Source organism: Panthera tigris, chromosome C1 (assembly GCF_018350195.1).
Source record: "Panthera tigris isolate Pti1 chromosome C1, P.tigris_Pti1_mat1.1, whole genome shotgun sequence".
In the NCBI taxonomy this organism is placed as follows: Eukaryota; Metazoa; Chordata; class Mammalia; order Carnivora; family Felidae; genus Panthera; species Panthera tigris.
Window position 1 is genome coordinate 181,047,724 of NC_056667.1, and position 19,695 is coordinate 181,067,418.

The 19,695-nt window shown below is 40.4% G+C and overlaps 1 protein-coding gene across 6 annotated transcripts in view; it reads right to left on the bottom strand.

Annotated features, from left to right (window-relative positions):
• Window positions 1-19,695, bottom strand: part of HECW2 (HECT, C2 and WW domain containing E3 ubiquitin protein ligase 2) — a 321,506-nt gene that overhangs the window by 149,704 nt on the left and 152,107 nt on the right. For 3 of the 6 annotated variants that reach the window (XM_042994961.1, XM_007094709.3, XM_042994965.1), the window contains exon 3: window positions 737-844. In XM_042994961.1, the coding sequence (XP_042850895.1) occupies window positions 737-844 (108 nt within the window). Of the gene's footprint in view, window positions 1-736; window positions 845-14,081; window positions 14,327-19,695 lie in introns of those variants that run through there. The other 3 variants (XM_042994962.1, XM_042994963.1, XM_042994964.1) reach the window with 2 other exon arrangements.

A 19,695-nucleotide genomic window follows, 5' to 3' on the forward strand; every position in this document is an offset into this window, starting at 1 on the left:
GTATTCATTCATGCTTCTATCTAGCCTACAAAAATGTACACACCATGTTCTCAATAACATTAGTGGCAAATATAAATACTCTCCTTCACCCTAAATAAAAAGAGATGAGCTACTTCTGTGAGCCATGTACTATATAGAAGCATTTGTATTTGCAAAGAAATACAACATCAGATCAACGGGGTAATGGCTGAGTTACATGCAGCCAATTTCTTATTCTTAAAATTGACCTCTATGGCAGTTTGCCCAGACTCTCTCATCTAATTGTAAAGACGAGGACCCGAATGCAACAGTTATTCCACTGCTGGGAAAAATAATAGCAAAGTATTCTAAAGACAAATAAAATTCTTAAGTTAACTGAAATCCTGAATTATTCTTTCTGCTCCCGGAAGTTAATATAATAAATATGAATTACGAATGTAGATACAAGGGTATATAAAAATGTGTAAAGTATTAAAATAACCAAACATGACTTATATACTATGCATTCACAAGATATATGTAATGTGTATATGTATTATACACACACATATATATTTACATACACTTTATTCAAAATATGTGAACATTCTCTAACGAGCATTTTCTAAAACAATATATTTCCCAGTTTGAGGATACATGGCATAAATATGAAAATCAGAGCCAGAAACTTTTATAATAAATTCAGACAAGACTCCCTAGATTTCTGTATATTTATGGAATTTCAGTAACAAACTTCTACTTCTCGCTGAGTACTTACGTTCCATGAAATAGGGCCCAGGCTCAATTCTCCATACGATTTGCCCTTTTTGGGTTCCAGTCACACCCCTGTTTTTAGAATCCCAGAAGTTGGCTGGAGAATTCTCATCTGGAAAAACCAAACAAACACTTTTTCAGCTTAATCACAACCTATGTCTCCTCCCTTAGTTCAGACTAATACAAGTTAAAATAAAAGGAGAATAAAAAGGAAATAAAATAAAAGGAAAAAAGGAAATAAGAGGAAAAAAAGATAAAGGGGGAAATATTAATGAACACTATTATTACTGACCAGCTCCCAGCAGATTATTACCCTGCATTTCTGTCCTTGCACGGATACTGAGGAACTGGGGACAGGGTGGAAAGAAGTTGGCATTTGTGGGCTTGGCCCAGTTAATCAATGTTGCCAAAAGGCAAAACTGGGAAGAACACAGGCTACAACTATCTCAGCGTCAATGGTGAGCGGATATGTAAGGAAGGAGTTGGGTGTGCTCCCATCTATAAAATCCTATATAAAAAAGAAAGGAAGAGCATAATTGAGAGAATATAATAGAACTTAAAATGGCATTTAAAAAGGGGGGGGCATTAAGCTATGAAAATGAGTGAGGACACAGTATGGCTTTGCTACGAACAGTGTTTGGGAGATACCAACCGAGTCACCATGTCTGCTAGGATAATCTTTTACAAAAGGCCAGAGGCCCGTAAACCTCAAACAACACAAAAGGAGAGAAAGAATGTTTAGGCTTTTGTATGGATAGTAACCTGAAGAATCAGCCTGACAGCAGCATTTTCCAAGCTTTCTGACCTCCTGGCACACAGAAAAGGGTAATATTTGTAGGACACACTGGGATAAACGAAAGACATGCTTATAACTTAAAAGGGCAGGCAGGGAAACTCTGGCTGCACCCAGCTCTGCCCCATCACCTCAAAGGCTGAAAGGATTCATATTCTATAATTTGCCCTCATCACACTAGTTTGAAGTTCTGTCCTAGGGCCCAGAATAGAAAATAAAACTGAAAACATGAAAAGAAAACCATTCAGAGTTTTACAGGCACATGAAAATGTATACAGTGATACTGGCTCTTAAAGTCAGATATTTTCATTTGTTTCCCCAAACCCCTTTCCCAGGAGGAAAGATTAAAGATACATTTTAACTGAGAGCTGGGATAAATTAGACATGGTGAAGTAAGAGCTACACCAAAATAAAGTAAAGCTGGAGAAAAGGTCCCAAGCTCAAGGGAATAGGCCTGAGAAGAAACGTCCCCTGCAACAAAGGGGGCACCAGGGTGGCTCAGTCAGTTAAGCATCGGACACTTGATTTCATTGCAGGTCGCGAGGTCACCGTTTCAGGAGTTCAAGCCCCACGTCCCTCTTGAGATTGTCCTTCTCTCTCTGCTCCTCCCCTTCCATTCTCTGTCTTTCCGAAAATAAATAAATAAACTTAAAAAAAGAAAAAGAAAAACCTCCCTTTTTTTCACACTTCTGAGCGTGAAAGAACTACAAACATGGGCCATAGCGAGGAGTCAGATAATCCAGCTCTGGGAGACTTCTGTCTGTGTCTGTGGTTGCACTTGGAGCCTACTATTTTCATCATATTCATAAGTCAAAGAACTCTAGGAGGAAAGGTCCTCCCATGCCATCTGCATTAGGCACATTGCAAGCTAAAGATTCTTTCTGTGAAAAGCCAAGAAGGAGCCACTGTTTTTTATAAGAATGGAAAAGCATAAACACTCATGCCATCACCTGCTCTCCTAAACAAACAACACAAGGCACACCACTCCATTCCATCACAGACATAGAACAACAATGCCAATATTTTTTTAATGTTTATTTATTTTTGAGAGAGAGAGAGAAAATGAACACAAGCAGGGGAGGAACAGAGAGAGGGAGACACAGAATGTGAAACGGGCTTCAGGCTCTGAGCTGTCAGCACAGAGCCCGACGCAGGGCTCAAACCCACGAGCTGTGAGATCATGACCTGAGTTGAAGTCAGACACTCAACCACCTGAGCCACCCAGGGGCCCCAACAATGTCAATATTTATTTTTTTATTTTTTTTTTATTTTTTTTAATCTTTATTTATTTTTCAGAGAGAGAGATAGAGCGTGAGCAGGGGAGGAACAGAGAGAGAAGGAGACAGAATCTGAAGCAGGCTTCAGGCTCTGAGCTGTCAGCACAGAGTCCGATGTGGAGCTCGAACCCACGAACTGTGAGATCATGACCTGAGCCGAAGTTGGACACTTAACCGACTGAGCCACTCAGGCATCCCAACAATGTCAATATTTAAAAGGCAGTCACCTAAACCTGGTTGTGAAAGATGTCATGTGGCTCCTCGGGGCAGATCTCAATCACTGCCTATCCACTGAGCTTCTTCCTTGCCAACTAAACCCCAATTTTATCCAAGGCAACAATGTTCCCAGTTAAAAATATTCATCTCTCCAGAATCTCTTGCAGCTAAAGGTAGCATGTGATCTAGTTATGGCCAGTAGGGTGTAAGTGGAAGTCTACTGGATGGGACTTCTGAGAAAGCTATCATTTTCCTGATTAAAAAGAGGACGGACTTGGGACACCTGGGTGGCTCAGTCGGGTAAGCATCCCACTCTTGATTTCTGCTCAGTTCATGATCCCATGGTTTGTGGGATCGAGCCCTGCACTGGGATCTGTGCTGACAGAGCAGAGCCTACTTAGGACTCTCTCTTTCTTTCTCTGCTCTTCCCAGCTCTACAGGACACACCCAGCAATCCTATTTTGCTCTTCCCTCTCCCCTCTTCTTGGATGAGAACCATACACTAAGGATGGCAGAGCCAGAAGCTAGGAGTAACCATGATGAGTCCTTTGGTCCTGAACTACCTGCCTTCAGACTTCTTGCTACCTATGCAAAAATAAATTCCTATTTGGTTAAGCCCTTGTGGTTGGGTTTCTGTTACTTGCAGTTTAACACAATTCCTAACAGAAATACCTGTTAAAAATCAACCAGTGATTTAGACTCATCATGCCCGAATCCCTGTGACTGCATCACTGCTTCAGGCTAGACAACAAAGTACTTGCTACCCTTCTAAAAGATAGTTTAATGGGCAGAGGTGCTTAGGTGGAAGGAGTGATTCTCATGTTTCTGCAAATAAATGTACTATTTTTAAGCTATTGGTCACTTGGAAGGCACAGAAAGCAGGACCCTGGAAGGAACAGAATATATGCATCGGGAGTAGACAGTGCCCAGCTATGCAAAATACTTTTTTAGAAGCATGGCTATGCACATAACACATTTCTGAAAATCCTGTTGTGAGAGTTTCCTCTTGGGGCCTCAGGAAAGACGAAGTAGCATTGCATCTTCCTTTAGGGAGCAATCAGCAGGATCACAGCGATAAAAAGCAGTGGTAATAAAATTGTACTTGTTAATGCAACCTCACACTAAGGTTTGTACTTCTGCTGTTACCCACCTTTTCTCCCAAAACCATCAGGTAAGCCAAATGAAGTACAGATTCCTTTTCTTTTCTTTTCTTTTTTTTTTGTTTTAAAGTTTATTTATTTTTGAGAGAGAGAGAGAGAGAGCAAGCAGGGGAGGGGAAGAGAGAGAAGGGGACAGAGGATTTGAAGTAGGCTCTGCACTGACAGCAAAGAACCCGATGCGGGGCTCAAACTCACAAACTGTGAGATCATGACCTGAGCCGACGTCTGACACTTAACCAACTGAGCCACTCAGGCGCCCCAAAGTACGCATTTCTGACACAAACTTGGGAAAAAGGACCACTGAGGAGCAGAAATAGAATGGGAGGTGGTAATGGGATGCAAACTATTGCAAGTGGTCTGAGTCCCGAACAGAAAGTGATGCCTGAGCTACACGTCACGTACACATTCCTAGAAAAAGAACTTTGACAGAGAACCACTATAGGCATCTCTTATTCCAAGAAGGGTCACTGATAACTCTTTGCCAGCCACATCCACTTCAAGGTAGAAATACTATACTATGTGAATAGGAAATAAGGGAGAACAGGAATGGGTGCTTGCTTCTAAGACCTTTAACCAAGAAATGTATCTAGAGCATAAATTAGAAAAAAAAAAAAAAGCAAACAAACAAACAAACAAAAACAGGGGAGGAGGGGTGCCTGGGTGGTTCAGTCAGTTAAGTGTCTGACTCTTGATTTTGGCTTGGGTCATAACCTCACAGTTTGTGGGTTCAAGCCCCAAGTCAGGCTCAGCGCTCACAGCACATAGCCTACTTGGGATTCTCTTTCTTTCTGTCCTTTCTGCACGCACGCACATAAGAAACAGATCTAGAGTCACGTGTTCAATTTACCCCTCAGCTCCTGTTAGGTTGGGATAAGCCATATATCTCTGACTTGAATTCCCCTCTTTGGTTCATAGGTGATGTGGACAACTCCATTTGGTTACGTTTGTATTTAAAGAAAAACAGACTATCCCCTTGAAGCAAAATGCTGAAAATGTACCAGGACTATTTAGGCTCATCTGGAACTCAAATGTGCCATATATGATGAGAAATGGGTCAGAATTAGGATAGGCAGGCCTAGAGCAGAAGTTTGATGGATCTGTTCTGATTTAAAATGCGACAGCAAGAGACCATCCTGTAAATCTCCATAGGGAAGATCTCATTCCCCACCAGGCATAGTGTTTGTCACATAGAAGATACTCAAGTTGATTAATACTGTTTATTCTGGATTGAAATTTTTCTCTGATGAGATTATGTTTCTGATAATTCATTATCCCTGACAGATACAAGCATTCCTGCCATCGAGTGGCAGTTACCCTTAATTGAAAATACCAAGTCCATATAAATAAACTAGCTTAGGGGCAAACAGGACAAATTATTCTGATACGACTATCACAACCTCCATCACTACTATGGCTCCTACGGCTGCTAGCTGGCCCACCTCTGGCCAGCCTTGCTCACACCATATAAAGAACAGCTAAAATGACTCATTCCTTGTATTTCAAGAAGACCAATTTTAATTGGTCCCTCAGAGTAAAATTTCGTCTTTAAGTAGGTTAACACTTTGTTTAGGTTGAGGTCAATTCTAGTCTAGACCCAGAACACCTTATCCGTGACAGTATTTCTTTTTTTTTTTTTAATTTTTTTTACGTTTATTTATTTCTGAGACAGAGAGAGACAGAGCATGAGTGGGGAGGGGCAGAGAGACAGGGAGACACAGAATCCGGACCAGGCTCCAGGCTCTGAGCTGTCAGCACAGAGCCCGATGCGGGGCTCCAACTCACAAACTGTGAGATCATGACCTGAGCCGAAGTCGGTCACTCAACCGACTGAGCCACCCAGGCACCCCTCTGTGACAGTATTTCTATGCTGAGATCTACTTTTCATGGATATCTGAGGACAGTTTATTTTTTCCCAGACTGTAGGAGTTATTTTTCTTTCTCCTCATCTAACATGCATATTAGGTGATTTGGTCTTTTTTAAATGTCCCTACTCCAAATAAGAAAAATAGTTGAGTATAAAATCGTATACCAAAGAAAGGGTTCTAAATCCCTTATGAGTAGAATGTAGACATAATTATAAATCTATTTTCCCCCCACTAAATAAAGGTTCTGATTGATCAAAGAAATGTTGGCCTTTAAAGCCAACTATCAATTGGTGCATTTATACTTAGTTACTTCCTTTCTCCATTTCTCTTAACAAATATTCAAATCTGTCCCACCGTCCTCACATCCCATAGCTAATTTCCAAGCTCCTACTTGGAGCAGGGTAGCATCCAAACCATGGAGAACATGAGGTCTCATTTCCCTAATGCCCTCTTTGCTGGGTCCATACCTACTCCTTGCCTTCTTTTACAGGGTTCTACCCTGTTATGGTGGAGCCTTTGACCCAATCCTCTCCATCAGTCACCTCTCACCTTGATTTTTACTTCTTCCTTTCAACCTAAAAACATGTCAGCTTCTGTGAGGCACACTCTCCTGGTTTTGCTTTTGCTCTTTGAATATTACCTTCCTTGTTCCCTTTCCCATTCTCCTTCTTATTTCCCTTCCTTTTAGGATTCAAATGTCTGTTTTCCAACTGAAATAGTCTATTTTCTAGGAGTGCATATTTTAGAGACTTAGGTAACTTTCAGGCTGGAATATAATTACAAAAAAGTAACACTGAAGATGTTTAATTCATGTACCTAAATACCTTCTCTAAATCTAATCTTGTTTGTTAGGGTTTATATAAAGCTTGTCCACTCATGTCTCATATGTCTTCTTTGTTCTCTTACAAGTCTCGTTGGCGGTACATTTTCTCTAAATAGAAAAGCAAAGTACACACACAAAAAAAGCCTTAAAATCCTTTTAATATAATTTTATACCTGTTTATGAATATTATGGGAACACAATCAAGGAAACTTGTGAAAATCTCACTCTTGCCTATTTTAACAATCCATGATACTTTTGTGAAGTGATTTCATTTAGTGTTTTTTTTTAATTACTCTTTAGGACTATTTCAATTCATTCTGTTATTAATACTGGAATTAAACCTAGTAAGTCCGATTCTCCAAAGGAGAAACAAATTAAGTGTTTGGACCCAGAAAACAAAGGCATAGAGCTAGAAGATTGCCACACACAACTCTCTTAACTATATTGTTTTGTGGTGGCTCAGAGAATTTTCTCAGGTCTAATTAATAAGGTTAAAAACAGGCCCCTTTTCCTACATTAAAACCATAGTATCTTTAGGAGGAACACATCAGGGCCTTAAACAAAATCTCTGTAAGCAGACTTAACATCTCCTGCACATTCACTAGGTCACAAATCATCCTTGGCTACTTCCCCTTTACCTAATTGATCCTCCATAGCAATGATTACCCAACTTCATTACTCACAGTGAATATCCTGCAGGCTTCATTTAAAATGCAGATTCCTGCCCTGCTCTTCCAGAGATTTTTGGTTCAGTAGGTTTGAGTCAGGATGCAGGAAACAGAATTCTAGCAAGTACCCTAGGGAGCTGATTCTGATACGGATACTACAAAGACCACACATGATAAAACTCTGTTCCATGGTTATTTCCAGGGATATTGAGCAATCACAGCGATGTTTTGGACACTGTACTTCTCTTTGACTACTGTGCCTCCAATTTGTCAGCTTGTGCATTCATTCGTTCACTCATTCATTCATGAAAAGCATTTACGGACTGCCCCCTATGGAATATAAGGAACACCCATTTCCTGCCATCAGGAGTCCCCAGTGTGGTGGGGGAAGACTGGCACATAAGGTACAATGCAATGTGAAGAATGCTATGACCAAGGTGTACATACTTTATAAAGTGTTAAAGAGGAACAGAGAAGGAATAATTATCAATCCCCATGACTGTGTGTAATTCATACGGCTCGGGATCTACCGAGTTTGATGTATATTTGGGAGGCACATATGGAGATATCCTTTGGAAGATCTACACATTTAAGCCAGTCATTAAGGTGTCTCATCCATTCCTTTGCTTCACTGCTCCATAGACATATTGCTTTACCTCCCAGGGTTCATTTTTTAGTTCTATGAGTGGTCATCAGAAGCAGCAAACAAGTGGCCATGTTTAGAGCTGAATTCAGTGGTAAAAGTTACTGTTGCTGCCTGGGTCCCAGGATGTTATCTTTTTCATCCTTAGAAAAGTAAGATTAATTATATTAATGTACAACATGATTGTAAAGAGTAATTTAAATAATGAATTCTCTTTTAAAATGACACTAAAAACTAAAATAATGTAAGCAGAAAGACTTGTAATTTTTTTTTAAACTCTTCCTTCCCCATAATATTTCATACACAGAGATCAGTGTGAAAAATTACCTTTAAAAGATTATTTTTTTCCTGATTCTGGATTCCAGAAAAAGGACTCTGAATAGGCTTTTAAGATAATATATAGGAGACATGACCAGACATCTCAAACATATCCAAACATAATTTGGATTTGGAAATGTTTCTATGACTGTTAATATTTCCAAAACCTGCATACAGTGCTGGAGATAAAATATGAACAAAACTGCTTATATTCAAAGCCCTCCTCTTCTATCAATCAACCCAGGAGAGTTAAGACACGGTGAAGAATTTTTTGAGAAAGACGCCATGTGACAGATTGTGCCAGAGAAATGAAAAATGATGCTTGCAACTTTTATTTTGCTTTCAAGTAATCCCTCCCCACATTTTCTCACAAATGGCATAAACACCTAAGTTGTTTTAAATTGTTTTTTAGATACAAATTGAAGTTATATTCAATGTTATATTCAATGTTACATATGTCTTATGATTGGATCACACAGGGGCCTGGTTTGTTCTGGCTATACTCAAAACTTAGATGCCCTGGGATTTGGGATTTGGAAAGTAATATTAAGCTCCAATTTGAATCAAAATGATCATTATAAATTTTTTTTAACGTTTATTTATTTTTGAGACAGAGAGAGACAGAGCATGAACAGGGGAGGGTCAGAGAGAGAGGGAGACACAGAATCCAAAACAGGCTCCAGGCTCCGAGCTGTCAGCACAGAGCCCGACGCGGGGCTTGAACTCACGAACCGTGAGATCATGACCTGAGCCAAAGTGGGATGCTTAACCGACTGAGCCACCCAGGCGCCCCAAAATGATCATTATAGATCTGGGCAAAGACCACACCTTCACAGGGACTGTTTGACTGTTTTTAACAATTTTTGCAAAAATTTTTGCAAAATTTTTACCAGAATGTTCTAGGCAGGTTATGGAATCCTGCTGCTGCAATGTGACAGGAAAACTCTGACAATGACTTTGGGATCTGAACTACATCCCAAGGGAGGGGTGAGTCTTTACTACGGATTGCACTACTCAAGAACACCAATCTTATGCAGCACTATGAGAATTCATCAACAAATTCCTCATGAATTTGCAACTGTGGCATTAGTTTTAACCCAGTCTCCCTAGATGCCCAATTCGTTACACTGAAGCTCTCTCTGGTTGAAAAAAGAGCAAGTGTCAGATCAATCCAGATACCACACTGCCAGCTGAGCATGTACCCACTAACGACTGTGGCCTGGTAGGTAGTCAACTGAGTAGCTATCTTCCCATAGATACCAGAAGGAGTGGCTGATTGCACTGTGCCAGAGATGGGAGAAGAAGGCACAGCACACCACAGGACAAAGAAGCAACAGAGGCTGAGAAGAGCTGATGACAAGTCTGTAAGGTCTGGCCTTGGGGATTCATGTGCTCTGAAAGGCACGTGTATCACTGCACTGGCCGGCAGGGTGGGCGCCTGTGTGTTGATTCAAGGCCACTCACCTGCAAGTATGAGAGAGATGTCTATGGATGTCTCCTCTAGGCAGGCCATCTACCAGGGGTGGGGGAGCCCAACTCGGAGAATGTGAAATCTTTCACTAGATCCACACTGGGTGATACAGACAAGTCCTAAGCACACCCCTGAGGAGGCCTCCTGAACATTCACACCTCCAGACATACTGAGCAGAGGCAAGATGCTCTGCTAAGCAACTTCCCATGTAAGATACCTGATCCCAAACTATTCGACCAAACACTCATTTTGACAGGGAGGGAACCACCAAGAGATCAGTGAGAAGCAACACTTGAACTCATTTTGCCAAATACCTTCTGAGAGTTTTCAGTCACGGCCCAGAACACCAGACAGTAAAGAGCAGTTCAGAGATGGCTTATATGTCAGGCACTGTCTTACCGCTTTGTCTTTACCAGTTCACGGACACCTCTAACAATCCTTTGAGGTTGGTACCGCTATCAGATTCTTAATGATGGGAACTAAAGCACAGAGACGTTAGAAAATCTGTCCATGATCCCAAAACTAGTATGTGCAGCATGTTCCTTGATACTATACCACACCTTCTATCTAGACCACTGTGAAGAATTTGGATTCCATGCTGATAGGAGGTCACTGGAAGACTTGAAGCAGGGGAGTAACATGATCCATGTTTTTTGTTTTTTTTAATCCTCCTGGCTGCTGTGTGCAGAGTGGGCTGTAGGAGGGCAAGAGAGGATGGCCCACCATGCTTCGCGCCCAGGCCCAGCACTGAGTGTTGGAACCATAACCTAAACGTGACCCTCCTCCGTCTCCATCTTTCCTGTGTAGACAGAGCTGCAGCAGCTATAAATAGCCTCCCTGAGTGCAAAAGGCTGGCAATCAATTCCAGACTCGTCAGTCCAATGACCCTGCGAGGTGACCCATCCGTCTCTAAGCTCTCTCCAAGTCCAACCACCATCCTGGATTTCACTCTCTAAGCCCACCATGCTCTTCCTCTCCCCTCTTTATCCAAACAACTCTCAAAAATCCAACTTTCCCACACTCAACCTTAATTTGTCAAGACAGAAAGCTCAGATTCTCCATCACTTAGTAACTCAATAAAGTTCCTAACGCAACATATTTAATTTATCACTGGCATTTAGTCCACATGGGCCTTCTATTCACCCACAGAAGTATGCTTTATGTTTTTAGGTACCTACCACTTATTTCAAGGACCAAGAGAGTAATACACTGCCTGATAATGAAGCTGTCGGGCAGTGGCTCTTAGGTGATGGTTAAGATCCCAGAACTTTGAGAAACAGCAGACCTGAGGTTAAATTCCACCTCTCTCGTTTGCTGAAACCATAACCTTATGCAAGTCTTAAAACTGCACAGACTCCATTTCTTCAATCTATCAAATGATAACAGCACCAAGCTCAGAAAACTGTGAGGAGTACATGGGTACAGTATTTGAACCTGGCACATATTTAGGAGCTAAATGTGTGGGGTTTAAAAATCTCTTAATCCATTTCTTCCTTCTTTCTAAGAAGTTACGTTTTTCCTTTAATACTCAAAAGCACAGTTCCTCAATCTCATTTCCTTAGGTTTTACTTGTTAAATTTCTTTTAAATAAATTCATTTTATTTTAATTTCTCATAAATATATATAAAACAAAAGTATGCTTACTTATGTCTTGGGAGACTGTTTTCTTTTTTTTTTTAATTTTTTTTAATGTTTATTTTTGAGAGAGAGAGAGAGACAGAGAGAGAGACAGAGAGAGGCAGGGCACAAGCAGGGGAGGGGCTGAGGGAGAGGGAGACCAAATCCTAAGCAGGCTCCAGGCTCCAAGCTGTCAGCACAGAGCCCAATGCGGGGATCAAACCCATGAACCGTAAGATCATGACCTGAGCCCACATCGGACGCTTAACTGACTGAGCCACCCAGGCGCCCCTGGAGACTGTTTTCTTAATCTGGATGCCAAATGAGTGTGCAACAAAAGTGCAGTCCATACGTACACCAATAGCACATTATGCCATTACATGTGAATACAGTCTCTCACACAGAGTGTACCAGTCTGTGCAGTCCTTAGGTGGAAGGTCACTCAAAGCCTAAAATTCTGTCAGGCTTTAAGCTCAGCCTAATAAAGACAGGCAGAGATGCCCTCATCTTCCTATACAATGAAACATGGATTGGGTGGTACTATGTGTGTTCAAAAGTTGCCAGGAATGACAATGAGGTGTTAATTCTATATCCCTCTTTCTTTCTTCTAATTACTTATTTATTTTTATTTATTTATTTTAATTTTGAGAGAGAGGAAGACAAGCAAGGGAGGGCCAGAGAGAGAGGGGGACAGAGGATCTGAAGCAGGCTCTGTGCTGACAGCAGAGAGCCCGATGTGGGGCTTGAACTCACTAACTGTGAGATCATGACCTGAGCTGAAGTCAGATGCTTAACTGACTGAGCCACCCAGGGGCCCCTAATTATTATTTTTTTAAATGTCATATACACACTAATTTATCACTCAAAGATAAACCTTTTTAATACTAAATGAAGTTTAGAAGCAACCTCTAAGATGCTTCAGGATGTTACTTTTACATGAACCTAATAGCTACAGATTCTGAGAAATGTGCAACCATTATAAAATATAAAGTTCAATGCAAAAGCATCCTTTGGTTGGGGGTAAATTACACCTTTGATCTTAGTGAGCTCATACAACAAGGATCAGGAACTTTCATAGCTAACTTTATGTAAAGAAGGAGGTTACCCTTATTGAAGTGAACCAAATATTTATTGGAGCTGATTCAAACTCAGTATGAAAATATTAGTTGGAAGTATATGAGAGCAATCGTTCTGGAACATTCATTGCTACTAATCCTAAAGAATAATCTTGCAGATGTGGCTAGTCCCTGCGGGTGCCTCCCCAAAATGGCTTGACCAGAGGCTGAATGACCTTCCCAAAGGTTGGACCGCTCACCTGAATCCTTACTAAACCATCACCTTACTTTTCATTAAACTGAGCTTTTATGTATGTTTCTAAATGGGGCACTGCTAGTTCTGTCCAGTGCAGTGTAGGCATGATAGCATCCTTGGGTCTCCGGCACTGTGTGCCAGGTGCACACTATACGACAATAAAAAATAACATCCCTGCCGACCTTGAGAACAACTGAGTGGCATTTTAGGGCCAAAAAGTAAATTTTTTCATTGAAAACATTTAATTTATAAAGGATTAGGATAGAGCTGAAACTTATCCCTGTATTCATCCTGGCTCTTAAACAATCTAAGCAGATTCCAAAAGTCTATTGAAAGCTGGGTCAGTTTGCCACAAGGAAATCTTAACAAAAACGTGAATTTATTCTCCAAGTGTTTTTGTAAGATTGTTGTTTAATCAACAGTTTCTAAAATGTGAATGTCTATGAATCCTTGTCCATATGAACGTTACATTACAAATAAATCTGCTTTAACATCTCATTCATGAGAGAAGAGCTTTAAAAATCTGTCTAAAAACATTATTGGCCAGAAGCAGATAACCTGTCATGAAATCTAGACTCCATCGCATGACATTAAAAAAAAAACAAAAAAAACAAAAAAAAAAAACACATTCTTGTAGGTAGAACCTGTACTTAACATCACAGTAAAGTAATTTATTTGAAACCAGTGGGGCTCTAGAACATCAGCAAAGGGACTGCATATTTATTTGTAAAAGTTTCACATGCTTTAATACCTGTACTGACGGCTGTTGAGTTGTCAAGTGATTAAATGTGATAAGCACACCACATGGTTTGTTAATAGCTATCCCTAATCGATCTGGGAGGAGAGCACATTTAAGAACATTTCAAAGAGAAAGGCAAAGAGAACTGTAAATCTCAAAGAGTTGGACTCAGGGGGTGCCTGGGTGACTCAGTCAGTTAAGCATCTGATTTCAGCTCAGGTCACGACCCCAAAGTTTGTAAGTTCAAGCCCCGCATCGGGTTCTCAGCTGTTCAGCGCAGAGCCTGCTTCAGATCCTCCATCCCCTGTATTTCTACCCCTCCCTTGCTTGCTCACTCTCTTTCTCTCAAAAATAAATAAAAGTTTTTTAAAAAAAAATTTTTTTAAGGGTCAGACTCAGAAATTAGGTGACAGTAGAACTCATTTTACAGAACTTCCTATTACCTTACCTCACATAATCCCCAAAAGTTTCTCTCTGCCTTTTTCAGGGTTGAATCCATCATCATTTCAAATCTGGTTTGGAAGCAGCAAGAAGAAACATGTTTCATTCTCCTTAAAATCATGCACTGGCCTATCCACTTGGCAATTCCATTCATAGAAGCAGCCAGAACTGAAGTCAGGCAGGTCTGGAGTCCTAACGTGGCTTTGAGAGCTCTGCAGGTCCACTTCACTGATGCTCCTGCTTCTCTTTCTCTTTCCCAACGTTCTAGAAATGAAATCCTAAGCAGGATTTGAGCAGACCTCTGCCAGGATACTCTTGTCTGGCTAAAAAAAACACTGAGAGCCACTCCCACTCTTCCTCAAGACTTACCACTGTTCAGGCATCCTTAATGAAAAAACATAACCTATTAGTATCCCATACGCTGAGGCAGTTGTGGCCACACCCTGTAAAGGGTACAGGATGCAATCACCCCATCCTCCCCTCAGCTTCCTTCCTTTGCTTTTCTATTGGGAAAATTCCAAAGAATGAGTTATGTGTACACACACACACACACACACACACACACACACACACTCTCTCTCTCTCTCTCTCTCTCTCATACAGAGTGAGCTGATGTCAACAAACTGTTATCACAGAGAGAGGAATTTTCTGTCTGATTTACTAAGAATAGAGTAGCCATTACCTGGAAACTCTAATTTACTACTATGATTAATAAGATAAAGAATTTGTTTAGGGTATTAAAATAGGCTTATAGCATCCTAACTAATCCAAAATAAATATGTGGACTTGGATTTCAAACTGTAAAAATCAACTAAAACTTTTTGAAACATCATACAGCTTTAATGAAAATCCCAAACTGTGGTTATCAACCCTGAAGTTATTTTCAGATGTCACTTTTAATGAAAAAAATGGATGCAAAACATCCATCTAGCTGTGTTCTTGTCTTATCCAAGGAAGAAGTTGTGGCGGAAGAATTTCCAGATGAGATGCATTATTCTTTAATGGAAAAGGGGCCTCCTGAAGCTGGCCCACCCAGGGCAGTTGTCGCAATTATTAAGTGTCAGTTGCATGGGTGGATGTAATCAAAGGGTGCGAGACTGTATCTCTCCAGAAAGCTTCCAAGAAAGCAAGATAAAATATCTTCAACTGTCACACGTTTTGCTGTGAAGTGAGACAGGCTGGATTCAAGCTCCGCGCTACATTTAGTGAATGCAATTTACTCTCTACTGGTCCCTTAATCCAGACAGTTTGCCATGAAGCTTCACGGGCCACAAAGCTTTGGCAATAAACTGTGTGGGCACAGCAAGCCTGGCACTCCAGAATCACCACCAGGCTGCTTCTGACATGTAAACTCTGCCCAGTCTTAGAGAAAATCACTGTAGATTCTTGGGTGTATGCTAATGAACACCCAAAGAGCAAGCATGTACACAATGCCTACAATGTACCAGGGACACATCGCAGACGCTATAAAAATAGCCTCACGAATGGCACTGCGCTCCAAGGCTGAGGTCAATAATGTTATTAGAGCTATGTTACAGGTGAGGAAACAGAGGCTCCCAGAGAAGTGATGACAGCCAGGATTTCAGGTTGGATCTGAATGACAGCCAACACCCAAACCCAAGCTCTTTTACAATACACTGCCTTTCTCAGATAACGCTCCTGAAGATGGCAGTCACCTCACTAATTTGACGGAGTCACCAAAAGGAGTTTAGGAAAAAGTAATCTAGAAGGGATGAGTTCATTTCCTCTTATTGGCATCAACGGTGGCTACAGCCTATGAACAACAGACTTCTCATCAATGTCAGCATCTCTGTTTTCAGCCCCAGTCAAAAGCGTCTAGTCTTGAATGCTTGCTTACTTCCTAGTTATGGACCAACAGATTCTCCATGAAGTTCACCTGATGCTCCCATGACTCTGGCTCTCCAAGCCACGATTCTTTACCTTCCAAATAGTGTAACATTTGCCAGACAGGCCACTTTAGCTGAACTCTAGGCTCTGGTCCATCCATGTGTCATTGATGTTCACATGTGTCAAACAGGCTATTGTCCTATGTAAAGGAAATCTATTTCCCCACAGCACAAGCCATTGTCATAGGAGACTAGATTTCCAAGTTGACCAAGAAACTTATAAAGTGGATCAAGGGATGTGAGATGATGTTGGAGCCTAGACTTAAGGCCATCACATACACGCACCTTTTCATAGAGGTGGTATTTCTTAAACACAGGTAGTTCAGGCTGTACCTCTTCAATCATAGTGGACTACTGCATTGAGAAGGTACAGCAAGACAGCATAGTGTCAGACCTCAAAATTTATACATGCTAGGAATATATAAAGGAATATTTCTCCAAACCACAACCCAGTGTGAAGAAAGACCTTGAAAATCAACAAGTAAAATGGGAAGCACATTAATACAATATTTGCATCCATGTAACATCCTAGCATTTTCACTCGCTATGATGGCATACGGTGCCAGGCATTAGGAGATAGTTCTCAACAAGACAAACACAGCCTCTGCTTTTTCTTACAGAGCTTCTATTTTAGAGACAGGGAGACACATTTAAATAACAAATACAAAATGAATGCTTTAGCTACTACTATGAGACATGCTACAAAGGAAAAAGAGGGCATAAGGGAACGGGCGAGTTGCTGACATGACCCAGGCCAGAAAATAAGTGAAATCTTCCTCAAGGAATCAATGTAGGAACTGAGCTCTGAAGGATGGATAAGGAGGGGAGGAAAGAGAAAAGAGACAACATTTCAGATAGAAGAGCTGCTCAGAGGCCCTAGCATGGGGAGCAGCATGGCACTTCCATGGACTGAAGGAAGACCAGTGTGACTAGAACACAGAGGGTAAGGGAGAGATGAGGCCAGTGAAGGAGAATAGACTAGAAATTTTAAGCATCAGTGTAGAGGGAAAGAAAGGGAAGCTAAAGAATAGAGGAATGAGGGGCACTTGAGTGGCTCATTTGGTTAAGTACCCAACTCTTGGTTTTAGCTCAGGTCGTGAACTCCCAGTTCATGAGTTCGAGCCCCATGTCGGGCTCTGTGCTGATGGTGCAGAGCCTGCTTGAGATTTTCTCTCTCTCCCTCTCTCTCTGCCCCTCCCCTGCTCACTTTCTCTTTCTCTGTCTTAAAATAAATAAATAAACTTTAAAAAAAGAATAGAGGAATGAAAATTGTCCTTTCATCCCATCTCCACAAGATCTCTTTCTGAAAGCCAATTGATATCACAGTTGTTAACATTCAAAGCTATTGATCTAGCAAGGATGCTCATGGGTGAAATTATGTTTTATGGATACTGAATGGATTAATCATAGAACTAAAAAGACATCATTTAACTAATGTAGCTTATTCCCAAAAGCTCACGGAATAAATAAATCATGGGAATAAAAGGCACAGCATAGGGAAGACAGTCAATGATACTATAATAGTACTATACGGTGACAGATGGTAGTATCCTTGCAGTGAGCACAGCACAATGTATAGAGAAGTTGAATCACTGCGTTGTACACCTGAAACTAATATAACATTGTGTGTCAACTATACCTAAATTAAAAAAAGAATGAGTAAGCTCCAAAAAAAAAAAAAAAAAAAGAGTAGAGGAGAGCAAAGACACAATTCTTAGATTACGATACAAATTGACAATGGAAAAATTCAGCAGTGTCTCTTCCATCTAGCTTTATGTTGGCACCAAAAACCCAAAACAGAATCAAGGTTAGCACATCAGGAAGGAACAACCATTTTCCTGAAAAGCCCATTATGAATTTCCTTTGTGTTTCTGCACTTTGCATGCCTCTGAGACTGACATCATATTATCCCATATGCATTATTTCAGTCCTGTAGCAAGTGTCTGCCTATGTGCTGCAACTTTTATCGGAGGGTTTTTCTTGTGACATTGTGTTCCTTAAACAGCCAGATGAATGCTGGCCTCCTCACCACTTTGTTTTCAGATTCCCCAAATCTTCCAATGGAAATGCACATCAGTCTGTGTATACATCAGAAAACGTTTTGAAAATTCATTCAAAAAAGAGACAGCTGCTAAAAGATCAAGGGTAGAGCCTCAAATAAAAATCAGTTTGACGACTGTACATGAAATACATGGTTTCTAAATTTTAGCCTAGAAACTGGTAGGTAATCAAATCAAATAAAAACAATAAGGGCTATCATCTGTTATCTATTAAGAACTTACCACATGCCAGGCACTATAAGTGTATACATACACTCTCTCATTTAATCCTCAGAGAACCTTCTGGGCTGGTTGTTACAATCCCCATTTCACAAAATAAGAAAACTGTGGGATAAAGAGACTGAATAACTTGCTCATGCATAGCAAAATCACAGAGCAAAAAACTAGCTGAATTTCATATCTAGGGTATGCATGACATCAAAGCTTATCCGCACATTTCCCACCATTATACAACTTTCCCCCAAAATAACTAAGTACTGTTCATCAAGTGACAAGAACTGTGCTCGGTATTTCAGAATCACTAACTGATAGAATCCTCACAGCAATTCTGAGAGGTGTTATTATCCCTAAGATAAGGAAAGTGAGCTCTGGGAGGTCTGGTAACTTGATCAAGGGCACATAATGGCAAGGCTGAAAGGTGCAGAGGAAGACTTTCCAGAAGCCTGCACAATTTCACAACAGCAACATTTCTGAAGTATTCTGAGTTCAGTAGAAGCAAGTACGGGCATGTTTTCTTAGGGTTTTGCACTTTCATCTGGGAAATTATCATTATGCTCTGGAAGACAGTAATGTCCCCCAAAACTGACTTTCTCATCTTAGGTGGATAAGAAAATCCCTTTATCGATGTCCACTCAAGCCAAATGATCGGAACTGGGATCCATTGCTTTCATTAACATGAATAGATGACCCTCATTTTCTCTAACAGACAGATACACACAAGCAGATGTAATGTGCCAAACACGTGAAAGGCAGAAATAAGAATAAATGTTGTTTTTTTTTCTTTCAGTAATCTCTACAACATAATTAAAGAAGCAGCTATAATGGGGTCTCCTTTCTTTGACTGACCTGTATCCAGAAGCTCTAAGATATATTTCTCCTTATGGGTGAATTTTATATAAATACCTAAGAATGTTATATCTTTACTTATGGATGAATTTTGTATTAATCCTATGTTAATGTATTGCTAATGAAATTTTACGGTGGTTTACATACAATCCTACCTCCCTCATTCAATTCATAACAACCATTTAATTACATATGACTAGCGAGTTCTGCTCCTATGCTATTTATTATTCCAAATAAATTTATATTGTACAACAGGGTGAATTTAAAAATAGATTGTAGTCATGTAAAACTAAGAAAATAAAATGAAGCCAAAAAAGGAAGGATATAAAATTATTTTATTTGTCTATGTGTATATTTTGCTTCTATCTGTACAATGAGAACATTACCTTTTCCCAGTTATGCTTTGCATATAGCTGAGATAGCAATGAACTCAATAATATATCCTGGAGAGTCTCGGATAGGGCGGGAAGTACATACATAGAAACTCCACTATATTCACACAGGGAACATTTTCAGAATTGGGATTTATAATTTACCACAACAGTGCATGATGTAGAATCAAATAATCACATAAATTCCCAACTCTGAA